General features: G+C 43.2%; 1 protein-coding gene across 1 annotated transcript in view; it reads right to left on the bottom strand.

Annotated features, from left to right (window-relative positions):
* agrn (agrin) overlaps positions 1-18,913 on the bottom strand; it is a 255,815-nt gene extending 236,902 nt beyond the window's left edge. Inside the window, exons 1-2 of the mRNA XM_013910251.1 lie at positions 18,409-18,913; positions 16,891-17,152 (exon numbers count right to left, since the gene is read on the bottom strand). Coding sequence (XP_013765705.1) covers positions 16,891-17,152; positions 18,409-18,609 — 463 coding nt within the window. The 5' untranslated portion in view covers positions 18,610-18,913. The remainder of the gene's footprint in view (positions 1-16,890; positions 17,153-18,408) is intronic.
* Positions 18,914-19,197: the final 284 nt, after the last annotated feature.

Raw genomic sequence — 19,197 nt, forward strand, 5'->3', positions numbered from 1 at the left:
GATGCTTTAAGTGAATCTGTGCAGGAACTACAGCAATGTATGCTTCTGAACTTGGAAGCAACTTATACGAGGTCGGCGTTCAACAGAAGGATCCAGGTTCAAGCATTCATTTCAGCAAGATTAAGTGAAATAAATCCCTACCAGATTCTGGATTTCTGTGGCGCAACTAAACCCTGACCTCTGACCTTTGTGTAGAGGGGGAAGGCAAGTGAAAAGAAAATTCTCCAAATGTTCAGTAAAGTACAACATCATCACATTAACTGAGCAAATACGGAGTAGTAAGCAATTTTTCTCTAACTACAAAGTAAAATGTTGCAAAAATGGCGAACAACCATCTCCAAAATGCATCATGGTTTCCCAATGGACACAAATCTCCCACACGCTTCTCCCCTCCCCCAGGCAAGTGACTGGGGAAACAGCCGTCATCAGGTAAAATGACCCTTAATGCCTTCTGAATAGAGCAGCTAACTTTACGTGGCCGGGTCATTAAGGAGACAAAAGGGCTGCCCAAACAGCAGGAGTACACTCTCCCCAGCCACCAGCTACACGCTCCCTTTCCCCCAACATCAGAGAAACTCCAAATGTAGCCCCTCTCTGCCCCACAAGCACTCATCTCACCATAATTTTTCATCACACTTCAGTCTTCTGCAAGCAACAGAGCAGAACAAGACACTCCCAAGTCGGAAAGGACTGAAGAGAGAGGATAAATCTGGAATGGAAAAAATGAACTGGGATATTTGAATTTGGCTGTTGTTCAGCTGAAGCGATCTGAATGACTGAGCGTGTGCTGAAGCTGATAATAGTCCTGCGCAAACATCCACCACTGCCATCTGGGAGAGGCTGACAGTCATCACACCAAGTATGTTAACGATGTTTGCAGATGACTCGGAAGCCAGGAGAGGACCGAGAAGGACAACCGAGTAGGAGTGTTTGAAAGGAGCGGACCTGGAGCTGAGTTTATGTGCATTTCTCATTGACATGCAGCACATGTACACAAAGCCCTGCACATATACACACACACACAGCAGAGTCCTGTCTCACTTGACTGTCTTCAAATGCTGAATAAACTTGTGGTCAAAGACATCAAAGTGTGTTGGTGTTTGTGCATGCAGGCATTTACAGCACTATTGAGTGACCACACAAAATACTTTCACACACTCACAGCAAGGGAGAAAGCCAGGCCTGGAAAGCGCAAATATGCAGAGTTACACAACAGAAGCATGCAAACTCTTCCTCAGAGGCTGTAGAAAGTGAGTCCTGCACTGTAAACTATGACTGTGAGAGACACTGCTGTAAATTAACATGTGGCTACCGCTACGGGTATAATTAGCAACAGCAAATTAACTAAAAAGCTATCCAGGAACTTGTGTTGCTAGTTTTACAGCAGCATAACCACCTGTTACATTTGTGCTCCCACCTGCTAAATTAGAGGCAGTGAGGTGATCGTCATCTGATTGCTTCATTTAAATAGCTGATTTTCTTTTATGTTTTGCACGAAGTATTGGACTAAAAGTGACTGTTTGGAATAGTTTAAAGAAAGTTAACCTATAATAGGCCTAACTGTATTGTACACAAAGACAATCAATCAATACATTAATGTCGAAATTTATTAGTCTAATCATCGACAATGGCCTCTAAAATCCAGAATCAGTCTGGCTCTCGTTTTGTCAATATGAAACATCCATAAGGAAGCCAAGTGTTTGCAAAAAGAATCCAGAATAAGAACATATGCAGATTTTCTACCTTAAACCAAGTCTGTGACAATCATTAACACACATACACACACATACACTTTAAAATCACTGCTAAAAATGGCTTTTTCTTTCAGCTGAGCGCCTGTCACATCCAGGGTCAGGTTACTCTGCCATGCACACCAACAAAAGGGAAGCAGAACAAAAAACAAAAAAGAGTAGCTCAAGCTCTGGCAGTGACTTCTGAAAGACCCGGTTCACAGAGAGCAATAATTTCACCTCATTTAGAATGAAATCCCCGTGAATAATCTGCAGGCATAAGAACCTGCGCGCCTAACCAGAAATGGGCAGGATAAAGTTTGCTTGAGTGCGTGCGTGTGTGTGTGTGGATCCTCAACAAACGTAGCAGGGCTGATGACTTTTTAGGATCTCAATGGTTATATCAGCACAGGCGCAGCGTGTGAATTAAAAGCTGCAAATCAAATGACCCAAACACTGCCCACCATGCTTTACTGGCAAACGATCTAAGACAAGCGCAGGAGAAATTGAGGAAACAGTTGGCTCTGAAAACAAAGAAACCAAATTGTTACCGCTAATGTCACAAAGATAAGAGGGTTACAGTTCATTACTTCAGAGTTAACGCATTAAATCTGTTAATTATTTATAAGCATTCCGTCAGCTGTAAACACGGAGCAGAAGAAAACTGTGGAAAAAACTGTGGGGGAAAGTTCAGGGGAGCAAAATGTTTAGTTCAAATGTAATGATATTTCTCTGTGTGCGTGCGATCGAGCGGGAGGTCAGCAGTGTATCTCCATAAAAGCCCCATTCGTTCTTTCAAAAATCTTTACGCTTTGATGAACAGGCTGCAACAATACCCTGATTCTTTAGAGCAACCCTTCTCCTTAATCCCTTCTGCTTCCAACAATTCCTCGTTCAGTGAACTTGAGTTTGTGGCCCTAAGATGGTCTATGACCATGATTCAGGCTATTTCACCAAACCCCTCCCACCAAAAAGCTTTATTTTTGTTCCCCAAGGGGAGAACGGCAAATATGATATTCAAAGTCTGAAGCATGCACTCTTTTCAGCTTTAGAGCTTTGATAATCAGACACGATGGGAGACAGGTGGTTGGGAGGAGAGGGTTCAAAAAGACAAGAAGTCAACAACAAAGGCTACCCCCCCCCTCCAAGCCTCCACACCCTACCAAAAGCTGGCCTCCGAGCCTTTGTCAACACAGATCTAAAGAGGAGAAGCTCTGGTGGTAGCCCGAGGGTGATCATTCACAATCTGCTCCAACGCTGAGCGTGTATTCCTCTGGTCTCTCACCATACCCGCACCCACAATAATTAAGTTCCCATCCCTCCCCTAACTAGCTGAGCTCAAACTCCCTTTCAGGGCTCAGTAAATGAATAAGCTGATAACAGTTTGGTCTTAAAGTCTGCTGTTGATGAAAAAAACACATTTCAATCCCCCTTAATTTGGCAGACTGGCGGCGGAGAGGAATGAAATTAAAAAGTTTGCTCTCAGTAGGTTTCATATTCTGCATATCGAGAAAAAAGCTGCCGCTCCCCTCCATCCATGCGCGTATGCAAATACACACAGAAATGTAAATGTACGCACAATGTAAAGACATTTGCACATAAAACAAGGATGATGCGTTGCACCAAACTTTCAGCATCATCACACTCAAAAAAATCTCTACTATTAAAGCTAAAAATGAGGAGGAAAGGGGGTGCTCTTGGGAAAGGGACTTTTTTAATAAACTTCATACGCTATCGGTTTTCTGAGAGTGGAGGTGATGGAGCGTCGCCCTTTATCAGGACTGTCGGCGCTTCATCTCAAACCAGCCAAGTGATTTGCATGGAGGGGGATCTCATTTCGGCTTCTTCAAAGGAATGATGGCAGGGCTAAAGCGAGCGAATCCAAAACACTGCAGCCATGACTGACTGCAGGTAATCCACCAACTTTAAACCTTTGGAGGAACATATCTTGGCAGACAGACAGGCCCCCCAATGATTTCATGTCCACCCTTCCTATTTGTTGTGATTTTCAACTGCTTTCAACTGGATAAGATTGGATATGCATCAGTTTTATAAATGTCACAGTGAGAAGATCAGGTGAAGGCAGCAAGGATTTGGAATATATCCTGCTTTCAAAACAACTAATACTGTGCTGAATTAAGTAGAATGATCACTGCCATTGCTTCATTTGTTAATTCAGGTGCAATCAGTATGAACCCGAGTCTCCCAAGGCAAAACTACACCAGGGAAAGTATGTAGAACAACTGTTGGTGTTCATTAGTAAGGTGGATGCAATAATTTTAATGGATCACTTTCTATCCTGGGGACCAAATATTTCAAAATGAGCAGCTGAAAATTCTCATTCTGAAGCCAAATAAAGCAAATACCAAACCAAATCTGTTTTCTTAGTGGTTTGAATGGTAATATACTGGACAGTCCTTCATAAGACATTTATTTTGGAATTCAGCTGCAATTTGCTAAGTGACTCCTGAGTGTTGTATCAGTTTCAACAGGCCCAAAAGCTGTGCATAACACCTATAGTTAATAATTCGATCATTCAGTGGAGTCCTGAAAAATGTAATCAATCACTCCTTTCTTATTACTCACTGAAAAAAAATTGACTTTCTTTGTTCTATATATTATGTGACAGCAGAAGTCATTTGTTACTTTAATTTGTATTTAGACAGAACTGTTTGGAAATTGCTTTAGACTCTCGACAGCTAACTTCACAGGTCGAGTGAGGAGATGAACTTATCAGCTATCAATGATCGGCCACTGCACAGGTGCTTCTTGTTTGTTTGGGTATGTTTGGGTGGATCAGTGGTTAATTTATGTCTTATTTCTGTCTTTTTGATTGCTACACAGAGCACAACTGATTCATCGGTGGGGCGACATTAGCTATTCGCAAATCGGTTGGTATCTACGTTTACAACAGCCGAGATATGAAAACTTAAAAAGAAGAGAAACGCCCCTCAATCATGTTATAGTGTCGATGATCATAACATTAGGGACTTTGCTAAAATCAGTAGTCTGCATTCTTGAGTATTCACACCATGAAATAATTAACTTACAAACAGCGCAACTCTGTTAAGCTGTCGTAAGCGAGAATGAAGAGTTATATAGAGATAGTGACAGAGATCAACATGACCACCGAACCCAGTGCCTCAGAGATGGGGAATCAAACAATCAATCCCAGGGTAACAAACTATCAAAAAGCTCATGGTAGATAAACTAGATGACACCATGTATACCTCAGGCGTTTAGAAGCTGCAAGGCGTCCTTTGTGTCAAAGCTTCCTTTAGTTCCCTCAAATCACCTGTGCAAAAAAAGTAATCTATGTCAAATACTCTTACTCTTTTTGCAGTAAATTAGTATGGATTTGTGTATATTTGCAAATACGTTGTGAACAGGTGGTTGTAGGACTGATAATTGCCAGCTGAAAGATTGTGACTTGGCCCAACATACTGCACACAATTGTTCAGCAGAAGCTCTATCACTCCATTGAAAAAGATTGAGCGATTCTAGGCTATGGCTCCTCTCTGAGCACAGACTAAAGCGACTTCCATCTCTTATGTCAAACTAACACATTCAAAACCATTCTCTGTACACAGGAGACAAAGCTCATATTTAGCCCGTAGCCATGTCCTGGTGAGATAGTAAACAAATCAAAAAATGCTAGAGTGGCTGTTATGACTGTAAAATATACTGCTTTGTGAACTGCTTCTTGTTTTTTTTAATCATATGTACTGTTAATAGGGTGGTTGCTTATATTAAACATGGACATTTTTTTTCTCCAAATCCTGAGGTCAGCATACGTGCAAGTAATTTCTGTGAGCTAAAACACTTTCTAAATGCTTTGTTTGAAACTCCAGGCTCTGACTCGGGAGAGGAGCTTAACGTGTTTGTTTCGGAATAAATTGGACCTAAAGGGGGCTGCACTACAGTCCAGTATGATATAAACACAGACTGAAAATGCAAAGCAACTCTAGTAGAGTCCGAGAATAAAAAATGAAGCTAGAAAAGAGAGTAATAGGGTGCGTGGCCTTTAAAATGACAGCTACAAGTTCAGCAACTTTTAGATAACAACTACATTTCAAATCTCAACCCTTACACCTTATACTAAAAAGAGTATCCATGACTTTTGTTTGAACAAAATCATATTTAAAGATATAAACTAAACTGACATGGAGTATAGATTAGTTTTCCCTCCAAGTGCAACTTGACAGGCTTCTCCACCTAGCTGTCTGCTTACATAAAATTAGTCTAAACAGCAATTATTATGCCAAGTCAGTTTTAGTTTAGAGCACTTAGTCAAAATTGGAGATGCTTTATGCTTCTGCACAGCGTGGCCTGTTATTTGTGATGGTGAATTCTGTCAAAGGGGATCAGTATTTGAATTGCAATCATTGACAATGACACCAGAGCTGGTGCCAAATGAAGCGTACGCTAATTGACAGTACTGTGCGGTGTCATGTCATGTATGCATAATATCATTCAGATATTAAGGGCACACAGTACAACATAAGGCTGACTGTGCTGTTCAAAGCTTGCTTAAAGCTAACAGAAGGGGTTTGTGTGTGTGTGTTTGTGCACGTATGTGCTCTGACAAGTGTGTAGAGTTCATTATCAGGAGAGCGGTGATGAACTCCAGAAGCATTCAGTTTAGTCTACTGCTGAGGTGACTCCCTCTCTGTCCTTTAGTTCCCATCTTCCGAAAAACACAATGAAGGAGGAGGGATGGGGGCCGCTGGCAAAGCCACAGAAGTGAAAGGGAGGACAAAAAGGAGGAATAGGAGGTTCAAGGAGGGGAACACAGAGGAAGAAGAGGAGGAGAGAAATTGCCTCTCAACTCGTACCATTGTCTAGATGTAAATTAGAGCTGATCAAGATTCCAGAAGCATCCTAACCAGCAAATTCAATCTGCACAGACCCAACCGAAGAAGAGAGAGCCAGACCAAGAGACACAGAGAAGGAGAGAGAGAGAGGTACATAGATAGGGAACAGCAGAGTGACTCACATACAGACAGACGTGCAGAAACACATACGGGGACAAAGGGAGAGATCGGCTTCAGTGGTGTGCAACAAATGCACTGCTTTAGAACAAATAATGCACTGAAAAGAAGAGGAAGGGGGTGGATGGTCTTTAGAGCAAGAGCAATATACATTCTGTACAGCCAGCTGGGTCTAGTTCACTCAGGAAGCCAAGTGATCAGATTTCCTTTAAAAGTAAGAGTTTCAATGTCACATCATCATAAATAAAGTAAGGTGAAGACACATTCAAAAAACTCTGTGCAGCAGTCACTTAGTTCAAGCAATGCATAGTTCAACCGTATGCTCGTCCTGGGAATGTGTCACGTTGGCGCTGTGAAGACGCCTGACCCTGTTTTAACCTCTCATCCCATAACCAATTCAAAGTCCCTTTTGGCTTCAGGTAAAGGTTAACTGGAGGATGACCTGATGCCTTTAACTCTTCCCTTGTTTAAATGGAACAGGATGTGTGGAGGCTACAACGCTCTGAGCCTGTTCTGAGCCGAAACAAGACCCTGGAAGTTAACCAGTTAAAAAGGACCTCGGGGAAATTCCAGTGGGAACTTTGTATCAAGTGCTAGATCAAGGTCGCTGATGTGCAGATGAGGAAGGAGAATACTGTGTTGGCAAAATTACCCGAACCTGCACATAAAGCACTTCGCAGTTAAACAGCAATTAAAGGACTTAATTTAATATTGACTGAAGATAAAGCATAAGATTTAAGGCAGCCAATAAAAGACATGGCGTGTTATATCTTCTCATTTGCTGAATACACTGAGCTCACAGGCTCAAACTTGTCCTGTTCCTGATGAGCAATGCTGCACTGATGACAAAAAAGTATTTTCAATTTCTCCTTATTTTATTATATGTTCCTCTGTATCCCTCAACAATCAATGCCTTTTATGTCTCATGTAGCACACTTGTCTTGTTGTTGAAAGGTGCTATACAAATGTATTTACCTTACTATAACCAGATGCTCCACTTTTTTTTTATCTTTATACTATAGCAGGAGCTAACTGAATCCTGCAGCAATGACTCTGTGAGTGCTGGGGAGTAAATATGCCAACTACAACAACTATACTTTAGAAAGCTGTTCGGTTACATGTTGCTTGAATTTGCTGGCCACGTAGCCTGCTGAAGACTAGAACACCGCAAACCCAAACTCGCCGCACTCAACGCCTCCATCCATCTCAATGCTAATATATTTCTCTAAGAGCCCTCTCGAACATGTCTGTTTCAAGTGCTCTTCCAGAGCATGCCTCTACCCACTCACAGAGGAGGAAAATCATCACTGAGAAAGATGGCTTTACAAACTTTTTTTGTATGTTCTCTAGCTCTCATGGTCACGAGAGGATCAAGGGACGTTAAAAATGGCTGGGTTATGCAGCACAAGGGGCTTCTGAGTGACAACAAGGAGAGATTTGGAGAGGCTGATCCGGGCATACTTCTGGCAACAACTTGCAGTCTGTGATAGAACTTGTTACCTCAGGCCAAGCCTCTCTCAGGCACTATGCTTCTGCTGGAAAACGCCAAAAGCTGCCTCTGGGCAATGACTTCAAGGCTTCTCCTGTTTTTTTGTGTGGGTTCAAGAACAGCTAACAAAGTGGCAGCAGTAGAAGTGGAAGAGACGATGCGGATGATATTGTAAGCATCTTAACTATTATTTTTTAAGATGGGTTTTAAGGGATTTCAGAGGGAAGCTATCTGTTAAAGGCTGTGTTCAGCAGCCAATAGTCCTAATGGCTAAATTTGGACTAAAATGCCATAAATTCTGCTGTATGTGCTAAATCTTTGAGAAACCTAATCAATAATGTCTGTCTTCATCCTTTTCTTCACAGTTCAATAGCTCTAACTTTGAGCTGACTTTGCGTTTCTTTCTTCTTCTCTTCTGCATTCCCTGTACTATTTGTTCTTTTTATCCCTTCCCTTCATTCCCATTCTTGTTCTGTTTGCCCTTCTCCATCGGCTGTCTCTCCCCATCACTCGTGCTCTTTAATCTTGGACTTCACTTCTTCCTTTCTGTTCTAGATTACCAGTCACATTTTCTCTCTTGTAGACATGTTGTGCAGAACTGTTGCATACGCAACACCTTTAACACACACTGCTGTAGTAAAGAACTGCATTAAATCAGAATTTCATTCAATTGCAATCAGGTTTCAAATTGCTTATTTGCATTTAAATATTTGCTTCTATCCAGGGGAAGATTCTCCTCACGTGTCCAACCTCCTAATTGTGTTGTATACTTTTACATTTTTAGGCTCACAAGCTATTGTGATTGATTTTCCACTAACAACTGAAAACACACTCAAAAACACGACTGACCAAAGTGCACCGATGGGGCCGGCAATACTGGAAATATGTAAAAGAAAATCAAAACAGAAATAAGATCAGACTGGAAATATAATAAAACAATATAAAAAAATAAAATGAACTGTATTTATTTATTTTTTATTTTACAGAACTTTTAGTTATGCAGGCAATCCCACTGAAATTCAGTGTTTCATTTATATGAGAGACACGTTTTACTACTGGATTGCAAAAGTTTTAAAGTACTATGTTCTTAGTTATATGGTCAATTTTGGTGTTGTTTTCTTTTCAGTGTTGAAAATCTTTTTTTCTATATGTGTATCCTTTATATGCAGACATATAACTTTAACAACCCTAAAACTCACGTCTTATCTGTGTATACTCACTACGTCACGACATAGTCGGTCGTGCATTTCTTCGGAAAATTGTTGAAAATAATCACAGTGCACAGGCTGGGTCACAAACGCGCTGGATTATGTTTATGTTTCATTCGGATTTGGAGACAGTAAAGTCTGTGTCTGTGTTTATGTGAATGTGTGTATACAGATACAAGCTTAAGCTAGTGAGACATCCTCTGCCAGATATCTCCCTCTGAAAACCATCACGTCCTTGTCATTGTTGGCTGAAACAACAGGGGCAGACCGGTGCCTCCTTCCAGCCAGACAAATCTGTAAGCCTGAAGGGCAAAGCAAAAAAGAAAGAGGAGGTGTGGGTGTCCCAAGAGGTTTTACTCCTCAGGGGAGTAATCTCAAGTGGTTTGTCAAGATAATACATATCATAAATTCCATAACTCAGTAAAAGTAAACGAAACTTGAGCATCTTTGATGGCACTGACTTGAAAAGTCTAATCTCTCATCCATCATGACATTGTTACCTACAGCCAGTATTACGTTTCTTCATCAATACATGCAGCAACACTCTGTTCATGTGTTTGATAGCAGCAAGTTCAAATATGTCACACATCAACACCGATGCAGCAGATATTTATTTGATATTTTTTGTCAAAACATGGTGCTAAAATTACGCACGATGAAACTCATCCATCAACAGTAAGAAGTGGGTTACTCCAGTGCATGCACAAAAGGGGAGCTCACTTCTTTCAAACTCTAGAACTGTTTTTCTCTTTCTAGCTTACAGCATTGAGTTCCAGCCATTAGTGCCTCCAATGTCATAGCTTTAGGCAATTTCACAGATGTGAGAGAAGGCCTCACGGCAAACTTTTATCACACGTATGCAATAGTACTTTTCTACGCCTGTAAACAATTTCTGATTGTCCAGGGTTATAATTTAACTGACTTTTTGTGAGTAAACTGGCAGAGAGACACGCTGAGAGAAGCATACAGAATTAGGTCAGAGGCACCAGGTTGTTAGGACTGACAGCTTTACGGGGCATGGGATTCCAGTCTAATTACAGGTGGAAGTGCAGTAATATGGCAACACTGGGAGGAGGAAGATGATGACTGTGGGAGTACAGAAGAGTGAGATCAGGCAACAAAAGACTTTAACATGTGTTAAAGGTAAGAGCAGAGGCATAAAATCCAAATTGTGGTTGGTCAGCAAGCTCAAATGTATAAACCAGCCACAAAGGTATGACAAAGGCACACACACACACACAGTGACAGACAGACACCCGTACAGGTTGTCATCCGGAAGTGAGAACATGATTGAAGATGCGAACTGAAAGTCGGAAGCAAAATAAACATGATGGCAAACGCAGAAGGAAACTGTGAAGAAACTGTGAAGGTCAAGTCACAAGGGAACCCTGACTATCCTTCCACAGAGAGATGGATGAAGGGGAAGAAAGGAAGTAAAGCAGACTAAACTGTTGTCTGAGGAGCAAGACAACACTGGGAAAAGCTTGTGTAAATCCTAAGATTTGTTTTGTGAACAGTGGGCCCCATGTTGTCAAGTCTACCCTGCTTCCTGTAAGTGTATCATCCTAAGGAAGTCGGTGTTCAGTTCAGAGATGCATAGGATTAGACACAAAAACCTTCCTCAAAAAGTTGAGGGAGGTTTCCCCAAAGACAGGAAGCTGCTTTGGCACTACAGAGAAGCCCACAAAGATAACACAAAACTAGCTGCACTTGGCAGATATATGGATGACAGTATATAGCAGGTGTGCACCACGAGACAACAAGGAGCATGATAGTTGTAATTAAAAGCCCTGGGTCAGTGCATCTGCATCAGACATCCAGAGGGGCCCAAATCTAATTAAACCCTGAACTCGTTTCTTCCTGCTTTAATCCAGCCGTGGTGTAAGTCAGATGAAAAATCCCCCACTTATTCTGTACATCTGCCACAAGTGAAGTAAGGCTTTATTTCTCACCCCAGAGATCTCTCCATGTCAAACTTTTTCTCTGGAAGAGACATTAGGAAACAAAGCCTCTGTAGCTTCAAACAAAAAGAATTCACAGGGTTAAAAAAAACTTTTTCTTCTCCGTTTTTCTTGATCTAAGAAGTTTTGGAGTGACAGCTGACCTGACCTAAATACAAATCACATTATGGCTCCTGCTATCCCCCCTTCCCTCCCCGTGTCTCACCGAAACTCTTTTCTCTAAACCTGATGTTTTTGGCATGACAGTAAGTAGCAGCACTTGCCACAGCAGCTGCCCGGCTCCAGAAATGTGGCCTTGGTAGCAGGAATTTTGTCACGGATCCAGTTCCTTGGAGGGAGCCCAGATCTCATGCAGACTGCTGCTCTGAACTCTTTATGTTGAGGACAGAAGAGAAAAGTTTCCGGGTCACTGTACATCCAAGGCCCTGCTCAGAGCCTCCGGAGTCAATTTCACTTTCCTGGTCCTGGACTAAAGAAGAGCTTAACCGGGACTTTGACACGAGCTAACTTTACATCTCCTTTTCAGTTCCGTTAGCCTTAAAACAATCGCTGTATGGTGAAAACCGTCATCTTTACTATCAAAAGACTTACTAAATCATTTGATCATGTTGTATTTAGCCAAAGAGAGCCGTGACTGGAATGAAGTCCTACATCGAGTGCTGAGATCTTTTAAATGTCTTTCGCTTTGTCACAATTAAAGAAAGATGACGAACTTTACATATCAGAAGATGCAATCGCGTGTTGTTGCATGAAGCCAGGCTCTGACGGCTTTTTTACACAAAACGTAGTATATCAGGACAGCCCTGATGTTACACAGTATGTCTGTGTGTACACTTTGAGCGTGTCAACATCTCACAGGTAGTGACAGGCATGTCACTACATGTAGGTGTTTTTGCTTACTATCGCTATCACATACTGCCATCTGTGATTCTAATCAGCAGCGGAGTGATACACTCCTGCTTTGAGCCGGGAAACAAGCCAAGATGAGCAGACTGCGGTTAAGTGGTCCGTTCCTCCTTTGCTCGCTCCCGTCTTTCATGGCTTTTTCATTTTCAGCCCCCTTTATCGCTATGCCAAGCAGGCACTCCACTCCTGCATTTTTAATTAAAATGTAAAATGCGCAATAACTCCGGAGACTCTGGGCTAGATGGCACACAGGTCCACTGGTCTTGTCACTCCCTCCTTGCCTTTGTTGCTTATTTCATCAAAGCCATCCATCTAGCCTTTTCCATTTGCCCAATTCAGTTCACTTCACTGCATAAATGCTTTGACATAAGCCACACAGGGTACACAGATTTATCAAGGGTACACCTTTGTGGAAAAACTCTACAGCAAACGAATGAAGTCTCACTCTTAGCCTAATCCATTCAAGGCCCCTGAGAAAAATCCAATCCTCAAAGTCACTCTTTTTGACTTCCCATGACTCCCTGAAGACAAAAGGCTGCTTGTGTAGACATGGACTGGGTAAAGACCCCGGTGCTTTAGTTCAGTCATCTGGGTGCGGCTGTGTAGTGTTCTCACACACTTTACAACGAAATAAATTCCATCTCCCCCTTTGGAATTACCCATAAGCCATATGTTTTTCTACCTGGGAAACTGGTAGGTTGTCATGTTTCACTGTGCAACTGTGATGTTTTAATCTACCTGTACAGTTCCTTGCACAGGAACAGGTGGAAACGGAGCCTAATATTTTAATTATAAGGCAGCAAACTTGGTGCAAGTTTTCCCAGAGTGTTTAATAGCAGAGACTGGCCTTTCTACCAGAACTAAAGGCAGACTCCACTAAGCTTAGAGGCGATTATTGCACCTGAAGTGAAATGAACCTTCAGGAAAAACACACAGAAGTCATTTAATGCAAGAGGATCCTGTGTACACAACATGTGGTGTCAAAATTTAACATAATTAGGACTTGAACCTCACATAAAATGCCCTAAAATTCCTGAAAACCTGAGCTGCTGAAGCATGAGTATTTTCCACGGCCTTTAGTAACTGATTAACTGATTGAGCGAAATGACAGGTCCTTTTTTGGAAAGTCTTTAACTCTTCTGGGGATCCATATGATTGGCATGTGCGTTATGAAGAGCTGCAGGTAAAAACTGAAATCTTCACTCCTCCCCATTTCATCATTATCTCCTCACATATCAATAAAGAAGGAGGAGGGAGAGGGCAGCCAGGTTAGGAATTCCAGTCCATTCCAAGCCTCCTCCTTGCACAAACAGTGGAGGGAAAAAAAGCTTTTCGCAAGACCCAGCTTTATTCACTCCAAGCAGCCCCTTGAGGAGAAGAGGGGGGGGCTTAAACAGTCATCCCACATCCCACCCACCCCGCAAGACTGTCTGCTCGACCATCATTAAGCAAAACCACCTGCTGGCACACCAGAACCCCCATCATGTTCTCAACAAGCCCGGCTAACCTGCAAGCCTCTGGATTGCTGTACACACAGATCATAAAGCATCAGTAGGAAGTCGAGTAGTAAAATGCTGCTCATTATCACCCTAGAAGGACAGCATGCACACTAGCTGCAGTCAGCATTATGGATTGAAATAGATGCAACACAAAGGGGCAAAGAAATTATCTTTGATGCAGCTGTTGCATGACTATGCGCTGAGTTCTGACTGGCTCGTTCCCCCTCCCCTAAAAAGAGAGAAACAAAATAAAGAAGACGGGAGGGGGAAGGAGAGAGAGGAAAAGATCAAGACAGAAGGAAGAAACAGCTCTTTGTCTTTGTCAGGGCCTTAAGGGAAAGACTTTGGCATCAAGTCATCAAGAGCTGAAACAAAAGCAGCTGATAAACAGAGCAAGACAGATACAATCTCCCTGCAAACTCAACACTTCTCCATCAAGCAGCTTCCTCTCTTCCAACACCCCCCCACCAAACACTTTTGTCTTCAGTTTGCCTTCTGTTTTTGTTACGTCATTATGTGTGTCTTCTAAACTCTTCACAATATCTGGAGAAAGAGTTCAGTTGAGCCCTAAAATTGCCTTCTTTATCCACTCTTGCAATCCACAACTCAATTTGTTTCCAAAGACACAGCAAATGACTGCTGGATCCTGCTTGACACATTATCTGTCAACTCTCTGCACAGCACAAATGACAGGGCTAACATTTAACTGGTAGCTAGAGGGTTGAACAGAGGAAGACATTCTGCGTGTCCTCAGGGCCTTCTGCTTATCTGCCCTGACAGGGTGCAAATTCAACTATGTGGGAGAGGAGCTGCATTTGTATTAAAGAGCTGGATTTTCAGTTTCTTCCTTTAAGTAACAGAAATGCCTGCAAGGGCTTCGGTAGGTGGCGATAAGACCTCAACATACAAAAGTGGGGCACAAAAGAACACAGAGAAGGCCTTGCTTATTCATCTTAAATGTGGCGGACAGCGTTTTAAGACATAACTGACATTGCAAATGTTTGCTAAATCTTGTATTAGAGCCTGCAGCCAAGTGAGCGCACGCATGGACTAAGCGGCACTAAAGTGGCACCACCCAGTGCGAAGAAAAACGGTGAAACATAAAGCCTGAGGGTATCTATCTTCTCGCGGGGCCCCGATCCAACAAATAAGCCACGGCAAACAAAACATCCCTCACAAACCACGTCCTCACATGCGCAACAACAACAAGGAAGAAAAATAATAATCCTCTGTTTTGCCTTCATTCTACATCACTCATCCTATTTCTTTTATGACTGTGTCCAAAAAGAAAAAAGAAAAAAAAAACTCTGGTGGCAAGGAGCACACACAAAGCCTTTTTTCTTCCGCCTCAGACAATGCACCTCCCCACCCAGCACTCTGCCAGGCATTCCTGAGTCTATCCTAGCTATCGAAAATGTCAAGAATGAGGAGCGAGCAGAGGAGGGTACAATGAGTTGCTGCGGCAGGTACAGTCTTGTCCCGCTGTGCTAACATCCCACAGTCTCCGGGGGTACTGGCTGCATAAGAATGGATGGGATCTGACTTGACTCTCTTAATTAAAACCCTTCACTGGAACAAGCCTCACAGCTCACTCTCTTCTGGATGAAGGCATTCAAGCTAATTATCAGGGCCCGAAAACAAAATAAAGATTTCACGGCGGGGCTGCACCTGACAGTTGTCCTGCAGGCTGTTACTTACAGGATGATCATTGCATAAGAAGCTCCAGAAGCTTCCCAGCAAAGTGCTTAATAAACCGACTTTTTCATAATGACTAGTATTTCCTTACTGCTATTCCTTCAGCTGTAAATCGATATGAGAAAACCAGGTAATGCGACGTAAACCCTCTTCAAACACAAAGCCCCGTAACCAAAAGGGCACATTCTAGACAGTTTGTCGGAGCCAAGAAACTCCCCTTTCCACAACAGGAGTCCGAAGAGAAGAAAAGGGGGCTGAATAAAAAAGGTTAGCAGTGCAGTGTTTCGTGCCTAGACAGACAAACAGAAGAAGTTTTATGTGAGTGCCAAATGCAACTTAACACTGCAAACAAGCTCCATCCACTGGAACATCCTGCCACCCAGAACTGCTTAGAGGAAAGTACCCAGAATATAGACCCCCGCAACTCGGAACCAGTGAATGCCCCAGAATGCCTTCAGCAAGGTGATTCGTGCTCTGATTCATTTCCTCGGTCTTTTGCTCCCGGCTTGTGTAAGTGTTACAGTCAAACTTTGAACCGCTGCCAACATTGTCAAGCACCAGTAAAAGTTAAACAGCAGCAAGCTCACAGCTCACTGGCATGAGTGGGGGGGGGGCACAGGGTGCTGCAGTCTTACAGTCTTGGTAGATGCTGAGATTTATTAGTCATGGCTGCACAGTTTATCTCATAAGAGCCTGACAAATTACTTCTCGGCCGAAGAGGAACGGTTTTTAATCGGCTTGTTGTGGGCTGAAGCAAATCAGTTGAATAAACAACAATATTTAAAACACGTCACCTATTTCTACTTTTTTGAGAACGCGTGTGAGCTGAGAGTCATTTTCCCTTTCTCCCGCCATTAAGCGGTGGGAATGTGCATTGCTCTGGAATGCTCCCACGTCATGCATTATGTGTATGTAAGAGTTCAAGAGTTTCACCTCAGACTTAATAAAACTGCCCAGCTTCAAGGTGCAAAGGTCGGGGATCATCCCTCAACTTCTGTCCTTAAGGTGTTTATCAGACACACCCACCTCAAGGCTTTGCTGGGAAAGACCGGAGCCTCACCATAGCAACACAGCTCCTACAATGACTCAGGTGTCCTTGTTTCATGGAGTTCAGGGAAACTTCGACACTCTGAGCCTGGGGCTGTAGAATTTCAGAAGCCACAGGAGTATGAAATCCTGCCTGCTTTAAGTGATTTACAACTGCTGTGAGCCCTCAAACCACAGCATAGATCCTGCACTAAATTCCTTATATGTCACACACTTTATGGAAACACCGTCACAGCAAATTGACTTACAAAACAGCAAGGATACGTACTGATAAACTTATCAGGAGCTCCTGTGTGTTTATCATTATAAGAATTACTACATAAGGTAGAGTCCAGATTTTATTCCCTTCAAACTGGCTGCTTACCTTCCACACAGTGCTCCACAGCCTCCAGGTTACGCAGGGTAATCCTCATCAGACTTGAGTTGAGCATAAGTTCGTTCCTGTGTTCGGGCCTCATGTAGTCAGGGGCAGGGTTGAGGAAGAATATGCGAGTGTCGCCCACGGACACCTGATTGTCACAGATCCCGGGGTTGCCGAAGCCGCCGATCATCACCTTGTTGCCGCCATCCAGGAGAATTTCACGGTTCACGCTGGACTTCCCTTTCAAGTAACGCCAAACTCTGACCTTTACAGAACGACAAAAGAGAGATTTGCATTTATGCATACGCACAGGGGTGCATGTGGGGAATTTTGAACTCAAACATAATCAAGGTTTCCCTGAAACACCCAAGGGCACCGATGCTTGTAACCCCAATTTTCAAATCCTAAACAGATTCTTGCAACTTACAGAAAACCCAGCCAATTCTTCCAGATGCAGAATTTGCCCAGCCGCTGGAAAAGTTGCCTACGATACTGCACGCACCAGTGTGCACTGTGCCCATCAAGTGCAGCAAACGCTGCTTCATACGTCATGGGAAAGCTCACTCCTTTCTTACGTGTGTGCTCTCTTGTCTCATTTCAGAATTTGGTGGTGGTTTCTGGAGCTGTGCGCCTCTAATCTACTCCATTCATTCACGGGGAAACGAGAAGCAAGTGGGCGCAGGAAAAGCGCAGTGGGAAAGCTGACCAAATAAAACTTGTTTAGTTTTCACAGATTATAGAGTGGTCTACCACAAGTCAGAGATGGAGGAAGGGTGACTGAAATTTTTCCTTTTAGCACTTTAGGCTATAATTTAAATTAAATACATCATTAAATAAAGGCAATTAATTGTAGATCATATGTCTATGTTGCTGAAAATATTACAGCTCCAGGTTGCTCATGAATGAATGGTGACAATGTACTGAATAACTATACATAGCAGTGACTTAAAGTTGTTTGTTTGTGTGTGTGTGTGTGTGTGTGTGTGTGTGTGTGTGTGTGTGTGTGTGTGTGTGATCTTTTTATATGACCTGTTATCCACAAGTCACAAAGCCCTAGTTTAGGATGCCAATTGTCAGAAAAACTATAAAATACAAGATTCCTTGCATCCACTGGAAATGGCATGTTGCATGTTTTCAGCATTTATGAGGGGACATCAAGTACGCGCTACCTGTCAGTTTTCCTGCTACAACATGTTTGGGATGATTACATGCTCGGTTAGGCCTGCTTTATGACTATGTAATTGGCAAGAGGGGAGAGAGAGAGAAAAAACACCATCCATCTATTTCTGAAAGCAATGTGGATTCACTCGCACTGTCCATGTAACCGCTGCCAAATGCTTCTGAATGAATGAGTTTGTAAAATGTTTTTCAGGCAAGCTTTTAGAGAGTTGGAACTGGAAGGTAATGGCTTCCATCAGCTACACAAGGGTAAAGATAGCCTATTAGATATTATTAAAGCCCATCAGCAGGTGTACATGCGCTCGGGCGCAGTCGTTTCGGAAAGCACATGAAAAGTCCTACCTTGCAGGAATAGTTGTTATGCACCGGGTCCTTGTTAATTATCTCGTCCACGGTACCGGTTAGAACTATGTTGGCTTCCTCTTCTCTGTCCTCCAACTCTTTCTCCGGGCAATTTGCGGCGCAAAGCTGCCACACAGCCACGAGCAGCCCCGCCAGGAGCAGCCCCGTCCGGCCGGCCCTGAGTGTCCGCTGGGAGCCCATGACCACGGATGTAACCAGAAAAGTAAACTTTTCTCTGATTGGATTTGACCGCACGGTGCGTCCAAATGCAAACTCCAAACTCTCTCGAGTGCGCTAAAGGTTGCTCCAGCCGCCTTTGCCACAACTTCTCTACGCTTTAACCATGCAGCCCTGCTCTTCGCATCTGCAGCCCGGGTTCGAAATCCCTCTCTGCCGCCGCCGGCTGGGAGACCAGGAGGGAAGAGAGGAACTAGGAGGAAGAAGGAGGAAGGGGCAGGGATCTCTCTCCAGGAATGCAACCACACTTCTCTCCTCTCCCCCTCTCTTTTCCTCTCTCTCCCTCTCTCTCTCTCTCTCTCTCTCTCTTTCTCGCTCACTCACTCACTCACTCACACACACACACACGTCCACAGTGACGCTCCCGGATTTGCATGCAATCTGAATTGCTGATCCCACAAGTGAGGATGGAGTAGGTGGTGAAGGGTGGCAGGAGGGTTGCACGCTGGGACGCATGTAGAAAGTGATTGTCCAACGCCGCCCCCAGTCGGACAGACAGTGTCTCTACCGCTGGTGCCCCCCATCAGCCCCGCAAACCCTGCATTGCAAAGC

This window comes from Pundamilia nyererei, unplaced genomic scaffold, assembly GCF_000239375.1.
Source record: "Pundamilia nyererei isolate P.nyererei 1_Seehausen unplaced genomic scaffold, PunNye1.0 scaffold00039, whole genome shotgun sequence".
Lineage (NCBI taxonomy): Eukaryota > Metazoa > Chordata > Actinopteri > Cichliformes > Cichlidae > Pundamilia > Pundamilia nyererei.